Genomic DNA, 14,568 nt, shown 5'->3' with positions numbered 1-14,568 from the left:
ATTCCCTTCAACACTACTAAAGCAGACATGACCCCTAAGCTGAGCAAATATCATTACCCTCCCAGCAAGTGCCAGAGATACAATGAAACATAGACTCAGGAGTTCATATGTTGAGTTGTCTTCCAGCAGAACATCATAAACAACCTTTTCCTGACATGGCCTAAAGAACATGGTTCTCAAGGCTGGTTGTACCCCTTCCCTGCCCCTTCCTAATTCCCCTTTTGGAGGTGAGAGTCTCAGTGTAAGGAAGATGATGAGCTATCTTACCCTAGAGATGTCAGTTATGGCCCCAGGTTGAAGGAAGAAGTCAGTGAATTGCCTTCTTTTGTTGCCCTTATATCCTAATCTCTTAGATGTCTCCAGTTAAGCCATGTAGCTCTCCCTTTGGACTCAACTCTTATATATACCAAATATAAGAACCCTTTGCTTTCAACATTGACTGGCTCACATTAATTCAACTATTAGTTGAATTTTAGTCCCAAGAACAAACTTCAATCACTCTTAAAACTTACTTGGCAGTAAATGTGACACAGGGATCATATGCTTCAATAAGATGGAAATAAAATATTTCATTCTAGAGGGGCATAAGAATCATGAAAAGCAAGAGAGGAGAGAATTTTGTCTTTGATGGTAGATTAAAAATTAGTTCACCTTCTAAAAGTGAGTCCTCTCTCTCTCTCTCTCTCTCTCTCTCTCTCTCTCTCTCTCTCTCTCTCTCTCTCTCTCTCTCTCTCTCTCTCTCTCTTCCTAACGATGGAAACTAAGGATTTTTGTTTTTTGATAATAAATTAATTACTACCCTTACTACATGCCTTAGCCCTCATTTAACTAACCACAAATTGGACACTTACCCAGCAGTTTTTTCCATGATTTGATGAGAGATTTAGCAAGTGAGATAACTTCATCATCAGTACTTTGTTTTCTCAGTGCATTCACAGACATCCCAATCCGGGTAGACTACAAATCAACATTCAAGAGAGAAATTTTTCACAAATTTTTAATGTAGCTCTAACCCACAATTCCAAAGGATCCATGATGAAAAACTGTATCCACTCCCAGAAAGAAAACTGAGGAACTCTAAAAGCAGATTGAAGCTTTTCACTTTATTTTTGTTGAACTTTTTTGACTCTTTTCTTTTGCAACATAACTAATATGGAAATATGTTCTGCATGACTTAACATGTATAATCAGTATCAAATTGCTTGCTTCTCAAGGAAGAGGAAGGATAGGAAGCAGAGTATTTAGAACTCAAAAAAAATTAATGTTAGAAAAATATGTACATGTAATATTTAACAACCAAAATATATATATATATTTTTAAAGTGATCTACTATATTGGATTACTTGTTTTCTGGGGGTGGGGGGAGGAAAGGAGAAAAATTTGAAACAGAAAACTATCTTTGCATGTATTTTTAAAAATAAAAAGTTATCATTAAAAAGAATTTTTATATTACAAATAGGTACAATAAAAAATTATAGTTAAAAGAGGTGGTCCAACCCAGTCATGCAAATCCACTTTGCCAGGGACTCAAATCTGAGATTGCTTAGTAAAACCATTATGCCAGGGACTCACTATTCAATTCACATGTATTCCATGTTATTGTCTACTACCATTATTATATCAGTATAGTTTCATTTTATTTTATTATTATTTTTGTGTATGTGTGTGAGGCAGTTGGGGTTAAGTGACTTGGCCAAGATCACATAGCTAGTAAGTGTTAAGTATTTGAGAACAGATTTAAACTCAGGTCCTCCTGACTTCAGGGCCAGTACTCTATCCACTGTGCTATTTAGCTGCTCTAATGACCAACAGTTGCCTGTTCAGCACCCAAAAAAACTTCCAGATCGCTCCTGAGTGTTTTCAATAGCTCATCAGTGTGACGCTGAGAAACATGCATCCTAATTTGAAAAAGATGTTAGTCCATCTTCTACCCTATTTTTAAATTCTTACAAGGATATGCTTTAAAAATTCAATAGTACCAAGAGAAAAAAAGGAAGAGGAAGAAGAGGAAGGCATTTCCCTTGTGAAATCACAAAACTATATTTGAACAGTCACTTAAGTTAGCTGAAATCTCCAAGAGTGATATTATTATTAAGAGTTTAGAATCATCTCAGTTTATTAATGACTTTTGTTAAGGTCAATTTTTAAGTCACTACTGCTGGTAAGCATATATAGGTTAATACATATATAGAGCAAGCTGAAGGAAGTAGTGAAATAAGCACAGGCTCAGAGCCAGGAAACTTGTGTTCTAGCCTCAACTACCAGTTATGAGACCTTAAACAATTCACATTATCTCTATGCCTCAATTTACTTATCTATAAAATGAGGAGCTGACTAAATAAGATGATCTCCATCCTGTGATCACTGGTCATCTCTCATTCCTAAAACTCATTCTTTATTTCTGCTTGCCAAAGTCTTTGTCTTTCCTCCAAAGTCCAGTCCAAATGCCTATTCCTTTACTAAGTCTCCCCTGAAACTTCATTCTCCCAGCTAAAAGCTTTTCTCTTCCTCCTCAAATTTTCCTAGAACATTCTGTCTAGACCACAAGTTTGCTCTTATCTAATTCTACCTTATATCATACTTATTTGTGTATGTGTCATCCTACTCTCTTAGGCAAAGGAGAAGGAAAAGATTATATCAAGTTTCATCTCTATAAGGCCAACACCTAGCACAGAGTTTTGCTTGTACCAAGTAATAAATGTTTATCTAACTGGATAATTAACCTTATTCAAAAGGAAGTTTCTATAATTAGATTTTCAGTTTCCTGATGGCAAGGCAGAATGACTTACCTGAAGCAAATCTAGAGTAATTGGCATGCTTTTTAGTTCCTTTAGCAGATCCATAGCTCCATCCTAGGAAGAAAGAAAGAAAAGACTGAATTTACTGAGAGAGAGAGAGAGAGAGAGAGAGAGAGAGAGAGAGAGAGAGAGAGAGAGAGAGAGAGAGAGGAAGGAAGGAAGGAAGGAAGGAAGGAAGGAAGGAAGGAAGGAAGGAAGGAAGGAAGGAAGGAAGGAAGGAAGGAAGGAAGGAAGGAAGGAAGGAAGGAAGGAAGGAAGGAAGGAAGGAAGGAAGGAAGGAAGGAAGGAAGGAAGGAAGGAAGGAAGGAAGGAAGGAAGGAAGGAAGGAAGGAAGGAAGGAAGGAAGGAAGGAAGGAAGGAAGGAAGGAAGGAAGGAAGGAAGAAGGAAGGAAGGAAGGAAGGAAGGAAGGAAGGAAGGAAGGAAGGAAGGAAGGAAGGAAGGAAGGAAGGAAGGAAGGAAGGAAGAGGAAGGAAGGAAGGAAGGAAGGAAGGAAGGAAGGAAGGAAGGAAGGAAGGAAGGAAGGAAGGAAGGAAGGAAGGAAGGAAGGAAGGAAGGAAGGAAGGAAGGAAGGAAGGAAGGAAGGAAGGAAGGAAGGAAGAAAGGAAGGAAGGAAGAAAGGAAGAAAGGAGGAAGGGGGGGAAGAAAGAATTAGCAAAACTGGGCAATTTCTATCTCTCTTCCATTACAGCTCTATGAAAGAACAGATTAAGGAATGAACTTAATACAGAAAGGAATCCACATGATACAATTAAAAAAAAAAAAAAAAAAAAAAGCTCTGGGTTAGCAGAGGATTTACATTCTAATTCAGGCTCTGCTACTTACTACCCACGTGATTTAACACAAGCTACTTAACATCTCTAGCCTCAGTTTCTTCACCTGTAAAATGAAAGGATTAGAAAAGAAAACCACTGAAAATCCTTCCAGCTCTAAATCTGTGAAACATGATAAAAAGATATTAGGAGAAAACAAATATATTGTAGTTCCTGGAATATATAAGGAAAGTGAGAATTATTGCCAGATCATTTTCTGTACTTAAGTTTAAGATGATGTATATCAGAATCATCTAACACTTCCAGAATTACAACATGGGGTGATATCCCTCCAAAGTCAAGGGCCAAAAAAAAAAAAAAAAAAAAAAGAAAGCTTAATTATTCAGTAGATTTTACACAAGACATTTATTAAATTTGGAATTGTTCAGTCCTTAATCAGACTACAGAAAACTCTTCCTTATATTTTTCTAATTGGTAACCATCTTATCAATAATCTAATAAATTACCCACCAAGAGAAATGTAATTTCTATTCTTAAAAGGTACTAAGTCTACATTTTGTTGTGGTTCATCTTGATAAAAGATCCCTCTCCAAAGTCCAGCTCACAAAAGTGATTAAATGAATCGTCCAACAGAAAAACACATTGTTATTTTGGCTTACAGAAAGATCAATGCAGAGGAAGCACATTAATCAATCATAAAACACACTATCCTCCATATAGTAATAATTTGAATACTCTGATTATGCTGCTTTGGACTTTGGTTACAAATACTAAGATGCACAATCCCCTACCTTGGAAATTGGTTTCAAAAATGGTACCTGTCCAGTTTCAAAAATATAATCCTAGTAGCAGAGATCAATTGGACAACTTCTGGACTGACACATAACTCTCTCTCTCCTTTTCCCCCCTCTCTCCTTCTACTTCTCTTTGCCCCCTTCTCTCCCAGAGGAGTTCTTACTCATTTGACTCACTTTCAGTAAGTGAAAATTCTACTGGTAAGTCTTAAAATTCAGGCAGGAGAATTTTTTAAAATCCTGAACATCCTATGAAGAAAAATTCATACCAGGTGACAAGAAACAAAAAATGGGGCAAAACTTTTCAATCCTGTAATTCTCTAGTTGTATCCATTTACACAGAAACTATAGTTTTCTACATCATCATATGTATGTTAATCACCATTTCGTACTACAAGTATTTTTGCCCACCCATCAAACAATTCTTTCTAGCCTAAAAGTTTAACAGCTCATTAAAAATGCAGCTCACAAAGGAGCCAAATGGAATACAAGTTTTGGAGTAACTATAATTAAAGTGATAGGAATTAGACCCAAATAACTAAGTTTCTTCCTCACTCCCTCCTCTGCAGACAGACTGTTTCCAATTCATCCCATGAACAGAACCAACTGCCAACATCATCCTGTAGACAAGAGGCTATGGGCCAAACTAAAATCAGAATCAGGCCTAAATACAAACAAACATCTGCAATTCTGTATGTTGGAAACCAACAGAAACATACCTGAAATGGCTTTTACTATGTTTCAAAATGCACTTCCCTTTAATCTTTCTAAAAATCAAAAATCACAAGTTGATTAAATCCAGTTCTCACATTCTACTATGAACCAAAAAGCTTTTAAAAGTACATTTATTCAGTCTTAAAGGGAGAGAAAGAGTGAAGGTCACCAACAGTAGTGGAAAAGAATTCTAGACTTAAAATCAAAAGACCTTTCTCTACTAATTGACCTCTTTATTTTGTAGACTACACGAAGTCTATGCAAAGGATCTTTTGATTTGTTTGGTCTCAAGTTTTTGTTTTGTTTTTTTTCCCCAGAAATTTAATACAAGATCATCCTCCTGAAATGGCCAGGCAATTTTAAAACACAGGATCTAAAATGATTCCAACAAAGTCTGTGGATTTTCTTTCTCATTTTTTAAAAGAGAATATTTATTACTTTATCTTATTCCTTACTAAGCTTTTACTAGCCAGCCTAGAAGATCTTGCTCTTAATACAAAACCAGCCCTCTTATACCTACAATAACCAATGTTTCCTGATTTTGCCTCTATATTTGACATAACAAACATACCTGAGCAAAGGGGAGATTCATGTTGACATAGACCAAAATTCTCCTTTAATAGTCCACCAATATTACTATACCTGCCTCAAGTGTTGGATATATAATGCTGGAAAACAATCAAGACACAGGCAGTATGATAAACTGGAAAGAATGTGGAATATATGGATTCAGATGACTCAGGATCAAATCTCAGTTCTGCCATTCTACCTTGTGTGCCTTAAGTAAATCACATCACCTAAAGTCCCTTCCAGATCTAAATCTGTAATACTTTGGCTTTTCTGAGGCTGCTTCTTCACCACTAAAATGAGGGAACTTGGCCCTCTTAGAGGATCTCTAAGAGCTCTTCTAGCTGTAACATTCTATGATTCTGAGAACAAATTATGTGAACCACTCTATACTGTCATTTCCTGACCTTAAAAAATTCACTACTTATAACAATCTAAGTTAAGTATCTTTGCCAAGACAAACAGGCATTTTCTCCCTTTTTCTACCCTCAAAAACCAAATTTGAAGTTTCTTCCACAAACTACACTTCAAGTCTGTCAAAGATTAATTAGAAATGTCTTGCATCTTCACAGACTTTTTCATATTTTAGAGCACTTCCACATCAATTATTTCTTAATCTCAAAGGACCTTGTGAGTTAGTCAGGGAAAACATTATTGGAAAGATTACTAGAGGAGAGAAGTTGAGTTACTGATTTAAGGCAACACAGGTATTGAATCATAGAATCAACACTAGAACCCTGATCTTCTGCTTCTTACTTATGTTCTCTCTTCAGTATACTGTGCTGACTCTCATTATCAAAAAATGGAGTTATGGGGAAACCTTGTTGCACTACTGAACTGAACTTTGAATAGTGAGGAATAAGTTGGTCACAGTATAATCTTTTCACTAACATAAGCTGTATTTCAGATACAATGTAAGAATCAAACACATCTAAAAATGTCTATATAATTAAGGTGGGGATTCCACTCCTTTTGCTGTTCCCTCTCACTGACAGCCCCTCAGGAAAGGACACTGGACTAAGAAAAACTCAATAAGAGAGATTTCCCAAGCCTAAGGAGGGGGAAAAAAAATTCAGGAAACTGTTTCTTTTCTAAGATTTTTTTTTAAAGAAATGAGAAATACCCAATCACAGTATTTCATCCTCCCCTTCCAGAAAGGCAGTCACAGAAAAAAACAGGAATAGGAATAGAGGTAGAAAAGGACACAATCTAGAAAAGGAAAACAACTTCTCAGACCCAAGTGACTTCAAAGTAAGTAATAACATGCACCAGAATTACAAGTGCACACCAGAATTTCTCTTCCTTATGGCATTATTATTCTTAACCTGCTAATCTTTACTTCCATCTAGTTTAACTACTCCTACTCCAAAGCTGCAGAGTATCGCTGAAAAAAAAATTAGTAAATACTGTATACTTAATCAATATTTGCTAAATTGAAACCATACTGATTTGACCCACTATAAATAAAAACATAAACTAGACCCTCACTGCTGTTCACCAATCCCTCCTCTATTCAGTTCTCTGGATTTCCCTAGCTCATTCACCAAAGTGAATGTTTCGAACCTTTTCCTCTATCCTGAAGGACCTACCTCCAACTCTACCACCAGTGACCACATCACCCCCAATACACTCATACATAACAGATAATTTGGGCCACCTACTTTACAAAATGGCATGCATGGGTGCTTCTTCAGTTTACCTCTAGTCCTAAAACTCAGCATAAACACATTCCCTCTTCTATCTCACAGGAAGAAGTACTACTAATTAAAGAAAAGATTACTTTGAGTGCTTTAGTCCTTTCATCGCCATTTGTTAGACACCTGCTGGGTTCTAAGTGCCATGACAACAAAAGTGAAAAAAGATCTTGCCCTCAAGAGGCTTACATCATCTCCATACATAGGTATAAACAAAATAAAGTGATTTTTAAAGCATGACTTCCTCGCTCCACCAGGACTTTGCTCTAGCAATCATCCCTTCTTCTTTCCTTCCTTTTCAGATACAGCATATTAGGACATTTGAAGTTGGAGGAGGTGGGTTTGAAGTCTAGCTCTACTATCTACTACCTGTGGTAACCCTGGGTTATCAACCTCTTGAGACCTCCATTTTCTCATCTATAAAATGAGAGAGCTGACCTAGATAATTTTTAAGGTTTCTTTCTACTCTATTTCATTGGTGGCAAGTTCAACATTTTCATTTTTGATGCTGGTAATTTGGTTTTTTCTTTCCTTTTTTCTAATCAAATTAACTAAAGGTTTATCTATTTTGTTGTGTTTCTTTGTTTTTTTAATATAAAACCAATTCTTAGGTTTAGTTTAATAGTTTTCTTAGTTTCAACTTTATTAATCTCTCTTTTAAGTTTCAGAATTTCTAATTTGGCATTTAAATGGTTTTAATTTGTTCTTTTCTTGGTTTTTTTAGTTGCATGACCAAGTCACTGATTTCCTCTTTCTCTATTTTATTCATGTAACTATTTAGAGATATAAAATTTCCCCTAAGAACTGCTTTGACTGCATCCCATAGATTTTGGTATGTTGTCTCATTATTGTCATTCTCTTGGATGAAATTATTGTTTCTATGATTTGTTATTTGACCCACTCATTCTTTAGCATTAGATTATTTAATTTCCAAATGGTTTTTAGTCTCTCTTCCCCTAGCCCTTTATTGAATATAATTTTTATTATCTAACAACTGAAATGCTACCCTGCTTTTTTTTTCCCCTTTGGTTGATGCATAATAAATTCTGTTTCAATTTGTAGTTTCAATTGTAAACAATGTATTTGTTAAAAAAAATTTCTTGTGAACAATGTAATGTAGGTTTCTGTTTTATAATCCATTCTATTATTTGTTTCCATTTTTATGGGAGAGTACATACCATTCACAATCTTAGTTAAGATCACCAGCTCTTTATTTCCTTCTATCCTATTTTCTTCCATTTATGTATTTTTATTCTCTTTCCACCCTATCCATATTTAGTAATGTTTTGTTTCTAACCCATTATGCCCTCTACCTGTTCTCCCTTCTATCTTCCTATTCTAAATACTATAATCCTCCCAATCTCCCAAAAAGTCTTTCCTTAACCATTCTATTCCATCAAGGTACTATCCCCCGCTTCATTATTCCTTTTCACTGCTAAGCTTATTGGAAATACAGTATATACCTGATATCTCCAATATCTCACCACCCACTCACTCCTCATCCCTTTTCAATATCTCTTGCATTTCCACTATTCCATTGAAACATTTCTCACAAGTTCTCAACGATTTCCAAAGTAAAAACCAAAGACCTTTTCTAAATCCTCATTCTCTCTGATCACTCTATAGCTTTTGACACTATTAACTAGTTTCTTCCTAGATATTCTAAATTGAAGAAGAGTCATTCAGTCATTTTCAGTGTTTGATTCTTTGTGATCCCATTTGGGGTTTTATTGACAAAGACAATAGAGTGGTTTGCCATGTGCTTCTCCAATTCATTTTATAGATGAGGAATTGAGGCAAACAAGGTCAAGTGACTTGCCCAGGATCACACAACTAGTAAGTGTCTGGGGCCAAATTTGAACTCATATAAATGAGTTTTCCTGATTCCATGCCCAGCATTCTATCCATTGCACCACCTAGCTGCCCTGGGGTGGGAGAGAATTCTTCTAGTTTTTCTCCTATTGTTCCTACTATACATTGTCCCAAAAGCCTTGGTTCAGTTTTAAGGGGCACCCAGAATCTCTCCTTTGATAGGTTCTCTTTCTCATCCCTTAATTTTGATGTTCTTCAAGATACAGTTCTTTCTAAATTCCCACCGCTAGCAGTCTCATTCATTTCCTTAGTTTCAATTATCAACTTAATATCCCCAAATCTGCACCTTTAGCTATGATTCCTCTTTTAAGTTCCATATTCACATTTCCAATTACAAAATAGATCCTTTCCTCCTTGATATCCTATTGCTTCAAACTCAACATGCCCAAAATTGAAGTTAGCTTTCCCCAAGAAACCTCACTCTTCTGACTTTTCTATTTGTCAGTGATATCACCATTCATCCAATCATTCATGTTCATATATATCTTTGTCATCTTTTGAGTTTTCTCTCTCTGTTATCCCAACCTTCCATAAAATAGTTGCTAAGTTTTGTCAAGTTCCAAGGCATTTCTCAGATGAATCTCTTAACTTTCTATTTTCACTATGATCCCAATGCAGGCCTTCATTAATACTTGCCTGGACTGTTGTCAACAGCTCCCTGAAAGTTCCTCCCACATACACATTCTCCTTCCAAATCATCCTTCATACATCTGCCAGATTTATCTTTCTTATGCATAAATATAGTTAAATCACACTTCTGCACAAAATCCTGCTGCTTACTAAAAAAAAAAATTCATATTTCTTAGCGCTGGCATGTAAAACTCTTTGCAAAAAGTCTCTATCCTAACCTTCCATTAATACTCTCTTCCAATACTGCCAAAACTAGATGCCTTTGCTCTTACTACCCCTATCCCCTATGCTTTCAATGCTCCTTACCCTTGTCCTTAGCTCTTGCAATCTTACCTATTCTTTAAGACAACTCAAATATCATCCCCTCCATCAAGCCTTCCTGGATCCTCCCAGTCAGGAATAATCCTTCCCTCTCCCCACGCCCAAAAAGATGCATCAAATTTGGTCTGCAGTTCTCTTATGCACTTACATAATTTTAATGCTATTTGTGTATGTACTAGAAAAACCCAGAACAGTAAGCTCCGCATCTTACCTAAATTCTCCCTCTCACCCAGCACTTAGCATTGTTCTCCCGAAAACAGAAGATTTTTAATAAATGTTTATGAGGCACAGATTACAGTAATGTAAATGGAGAGGACAAAAAAGGAAACTAAATTATTTGTAATTATAATGACCAAGACTGCTCCCCAAGAAGGGTTAGGAAAACTGCTTTTCTCTCTTTGCACACACACACACACACACACACACACACACAAAACCTATGATTGTGGAATATTCCATATACTGTCATAAATGCCTCATAAATTGGTTCTGCTGAACTGCTTTTTTGTCTCTTTTTTTTTATTCTTTGTTACAAGATGTCTCATTGGGTAGGAGAATGGGGAGGAATGTATTAGGAAATGAAGATGATATTAATACAAAAATTAAATCAACTCAATAAAAATAAGATTTTGGGGTAGCTAGGTGGCGTAGTGGATAGAGCACCAGCCCTGAATTCAGGAGGACCCGAGTTCTAATCTGGTCTCAGACACTTAACACTTCCTAGCTGTGTGACCCTGGGCAAGTCACTTAACCCCAGCCTCAGAAAGAAAAGAAAAGAAAAAGAAAAAATAAAAATAAGATTTTTAGAAAATGTTTGAGAGATACTTTAAGGAAGAGTTTGTGGACAGCTCCCAAGAAAGAATCTTTTAAGGGAGGATAATAGACAGAAGTAGAGAGTGATATGGAAAGGGATTGCCTCTCAGTAAGGTCAGATAAGATAAACAAGGACCATGCTGGAAAGAAAGGGAGTCCGAAAATTAAGTCTCAAAGCAGGTCAGTGGGAAAAAATACTGAATATATATTTATTAAGCAGGAGTATTTAGAAGAGTTCAAGTGACCTCTGAAAGGACAATCAACAGGATCAAGAAATTGTAAAATCCCTCATTTCACAGATGGTTAAACTAATGTAATGAAAGAGAAGTAAAGTGACTTTTCCAAGTTCACAGGATAGTAAAGTTGCAGCTGTAGGATTCACAGCTCAGGTAAATCTAATAAACTAGCCCTAAGACCCTCTGATCAGGGCTGGCCCTGGGAGTTGTAAAACAATTTGAGAAGGTCTTATGGGAAGGATTCAGAAAGGGATACAAGTTTCAGTTCCAGCTCTGATCTGAGTATAGTTCTAGGAAAAAACTCAAGAAAACAAAAATAATAATTTCTTGTATTTCTCTAGAATTCCAATACTTGGAAATAAGAGCAAATATTTATATGGCGCTTTAAAATCTGAATATATCATCTTATTTGATTTGACCCTCAGATCAACTGTAAAGGGCAGCCCTACAAAGTGCTAAAAATTATTTTGCTCACAACAGACCCAAGTATCAGTGTTATTATCCCCACTTTATACATAAGGTTACTAAGACACGAGCAGCTAAGGTAGAAGACCTCCAGCAAACATCTCAAAAAGCCAGCCCAATCCCTAAATTGTAGTATTATTTCTCTTAGAAATCATCTAGACTAACTACTTTCATTTTGGAAAGGAAAAAACTGACCATAAAAAGAAGACTAGTCAAGGTCACACAAGGAGATAAAGAATGGCTCTCAGAGGGTCTCTCTCAGTGGACTCTCTGAGGAGATCAAGAATGGCTCTCAGAGGGTCCTCAGTGGAATCTCTGAGGAGATGAAGAATGGCTCTCAGAGGGTCCTCAGTGAAATCTCTGAGGAGATCAAGAATGGCTCTCAGAGGGTCTCTGAGGCGATCAAGAATGGCTCTCAGAGGGTCCTCAGTGGAATCTCTGAGGAGATGAAGAATGGCTCTCAGAGGTCCCTCAGTGAAATCTCTGAGGAGATCAAGAATGGCTCTCAGAGGTCTCTGAGGCGATCAAGAATGGCTCTCAGAGGGTCCTCAGTGGAATCTCTGAGGAGATCAAGAATGGCTCTCAGAGGGTCTCTGAGGCGATCAAGAATGGCTCTCAGAGGGTCCTCAGTGGAATTTCTGAGAAGATCAAGAACGATTCTCAGAGGGTCTCCCAGTGGAATCTCTGAGATCAAGAACAGCTCTCAGAGAGTCTCTCAGTGGAATCTCTGAGGAGATCAAGAACAGCTCTCAGGGGTCTCTGAGTGGAGTCTCTACGGAGAACAAGAAGGGCTCTCAGGGGTCTCTGAGGAGGACGAGAAGGGCTCTCAGGGGTCTCTGAGGAGGACGAGAAGGGCTCTCAGGGGATCTCTGAGGAGGACGAGAAGGGCTCTCAGGGGTCTCTGAGGAGGACGAGAAGGGCTCTCAGGGGGTCTCTGAGAACGAGAAGGGCTCTCAGGGGTCTCTGAGGAGGACGAGAAGGGCTCTCAGGGGTCTCTGAGGAGGACGAGAAGGGCTCTCAGGGGGTCTCTGAGGAGAACGAGAAGGGTTCTCAGGGAGTCTCTGAGGAGGACGAGAAGGGCTCTCAGGGGTCTCTGAGGAGGACGAGAAGGGCTCTCAGGGGTCTCTGAGGAGGACGAGAAGGGCTCTCAGGGGTCTCTGAGGAGGACGAAAAGGGCTCTCAGGGGGTCTCTGAGGAGAACGAGAAGGGCTCTCAGGGGGTCTCTGAGGAGAACGAGAAGGGCTCTCAGGGGTCTCTGAGGAGGACGAGAAGGGCTCTCAGGGGTCTCTGAGGAGGACGAGAAGGGCTCTCAGGGGTCTCTGAGGAGGACGAGAAGGGCTCTCAGGGGTCTCTGAGGAGGACGAGAAGGGCTCTCAGGGGTCTCTGAGGAGGACGAGAAGGGCTCTCAGGGGTCTCTGAGGAGGACGAGAAGGGCTCTCAGGGGTCTCTGAGGAGGACGAGAAGGGCTCTCAGGGGTCTCTGAGGAGGACGAGAACGGAGTTTTTGGGGTTTCGGATTAGAGAACAGTCTGGAAGACCTCGGTCGGGTGTTTCTAAGGGGAAGTCACAAGACTCGGGTCTGGTTTCTGCGGGCATGTGGGACGGGGAGGGAGTCGGGGACGGGGAGGGAGTCGGGGACGGGGAGGGAGTCGGGGACGGAGCGGAGAACCTCTTGGGAATCACCAGGTCTCTGGGGGCGGGGCGTCCTCTAGAATGATTTTCGGGACATCGGGGAAGTGCAAGAGGGTCCGTGGGGTGCACTGCCGGATACCAGAGAGAAATGCCGGGCCCCGGAGGGATCCGTCGGTGACGCCCAGAGGAGGGTCCTGGCTGGGGAAAATCTCTGAGGAGGGATGTCTCTGGAAGAATCAGGAGGTCCCTGAGGGGAATTGCAGAGAGCAAAATCTGGGGGTCTCGAGACGTTCGGGGGGCCGTGACCTCACCGTGCTCTTCTTGGTCACCATCTTGTCCAGTCGCTTGGCGATCCGCACGATCTCCTCCTCCTTCCCCATCATCGTCCCGTGGGCGGCTGGCTCAGGCGCTTTCCCAGCCGCTGCCGCCGCCGCCGCCGCCGCCGCCGCCGCCGCCGCGCCGCACCGCCTGGCCCGGGGCTCCTCCTCCAGCTGCCGCAATCCGGGCCCAGAGATGCTCGCCCTGTCCCGCCCCCGGCTCCCAGCGACGACCACGCAGCCGCCGCTGCCCGTGAGAGCCCGGGCGGGAGAGCAGCCGTTCAAACGCCTCAGGCTCAGCGGCTCCGCCGCGCTGCATCCTGGAACATGTAGTTCCCGCGCCTACCCTGCTCCTCCCAGCCCCAGGCTCGCGTCTACCAGAAGAATTTGCCCTCGCACAGAATTGTGGGAAGCGTGGTTTCTGACCTGCGGTCTATCGCCGCGCCGTATTACGGGAAGACTCCAAGCCCCACAATGCCCTCCACATCGGGAACTTTAACTCGTGGAAGCCCCCGGAGGCTGCGGAATCTTCGTTCCGTGGTGTGCCGGAGTCTTCTTAGGAGAGGGTCAGCAGAATCAAGCTCAAGGCCGGCACCCGAGAAGGAGCGGAGAGGGAGTGGAAAGTGAGTGGAGAACGGAAGGCAGGCTAGGGAAAGAAAAGGTGTTACCATCTTCTTCCCTCCCGCGTCATCCAGGAGCTTCCAAAGGACCTGCCCCCGGAGCTCCCGGAGATGGACTGACAGACGCCCCTCCCCCCGACCCGGAGCCCCCAGAAGCAAACAGACACCCCCTCCCCCACCCCGGAGCCTCCCGAGGCAGACAGACAAACACCCCCTCCCCCATCCCGAAGCCCCCAGAGGCAGACAGACAGACACCCCCTCCCCCATCCCGAAGCCCCCAGAGGCAGACAGACAGACACCCCCTCCCCCATCCCGAAGCCCCCA

The 14,568-nt window shown here is 40.7% G+C and overlaps 1 protein-coding gene across 1 annotated transcript in view; it reads right to left on the bottom strand.

Annotated features, from left to right (window-relative positions):
- TCEA2 (transcription elongation factor A2) overlaps positions 1-14,311 on the bottom strand; it is a 44,187-nt gene extending 29,876 nt beyond the window's left edge. Inside the window, 3 exon segments of the mRNA XM_074288927.1 lie at positions 852-957; positions 2,791-2,853; positions 13,619-14,311. Coding sequence (XP_074145028.1) covers positions 852-957; positions 2,791-2,853; positions 13,619-13,690 — 241 coding nt within the window. The 5' untranslated portion in view covers positions 13,691-14,311.
- Positions 14,312-14,568: the final 257 nt, after the last annotated feature.

Source organism: Sminthopsis crassicaudata, chromosome 2, assembly GCF_048593235.1.
Source record: "Sminthopsis crassicaudata isolate SCR6 chromosome 2, ASM4859323v1, whole genome shotgun sequence".
Lineage (NCBI taxonomy): Eukaryota > Metazoa > Chordata > Mammalia > Dasyuromorphia > Dasyuridae > Sminthopsis > Sminthopsis crassicaudata.
This window is presented reverse-complemented; position numbering and strand designations above follow the sequence as displayed.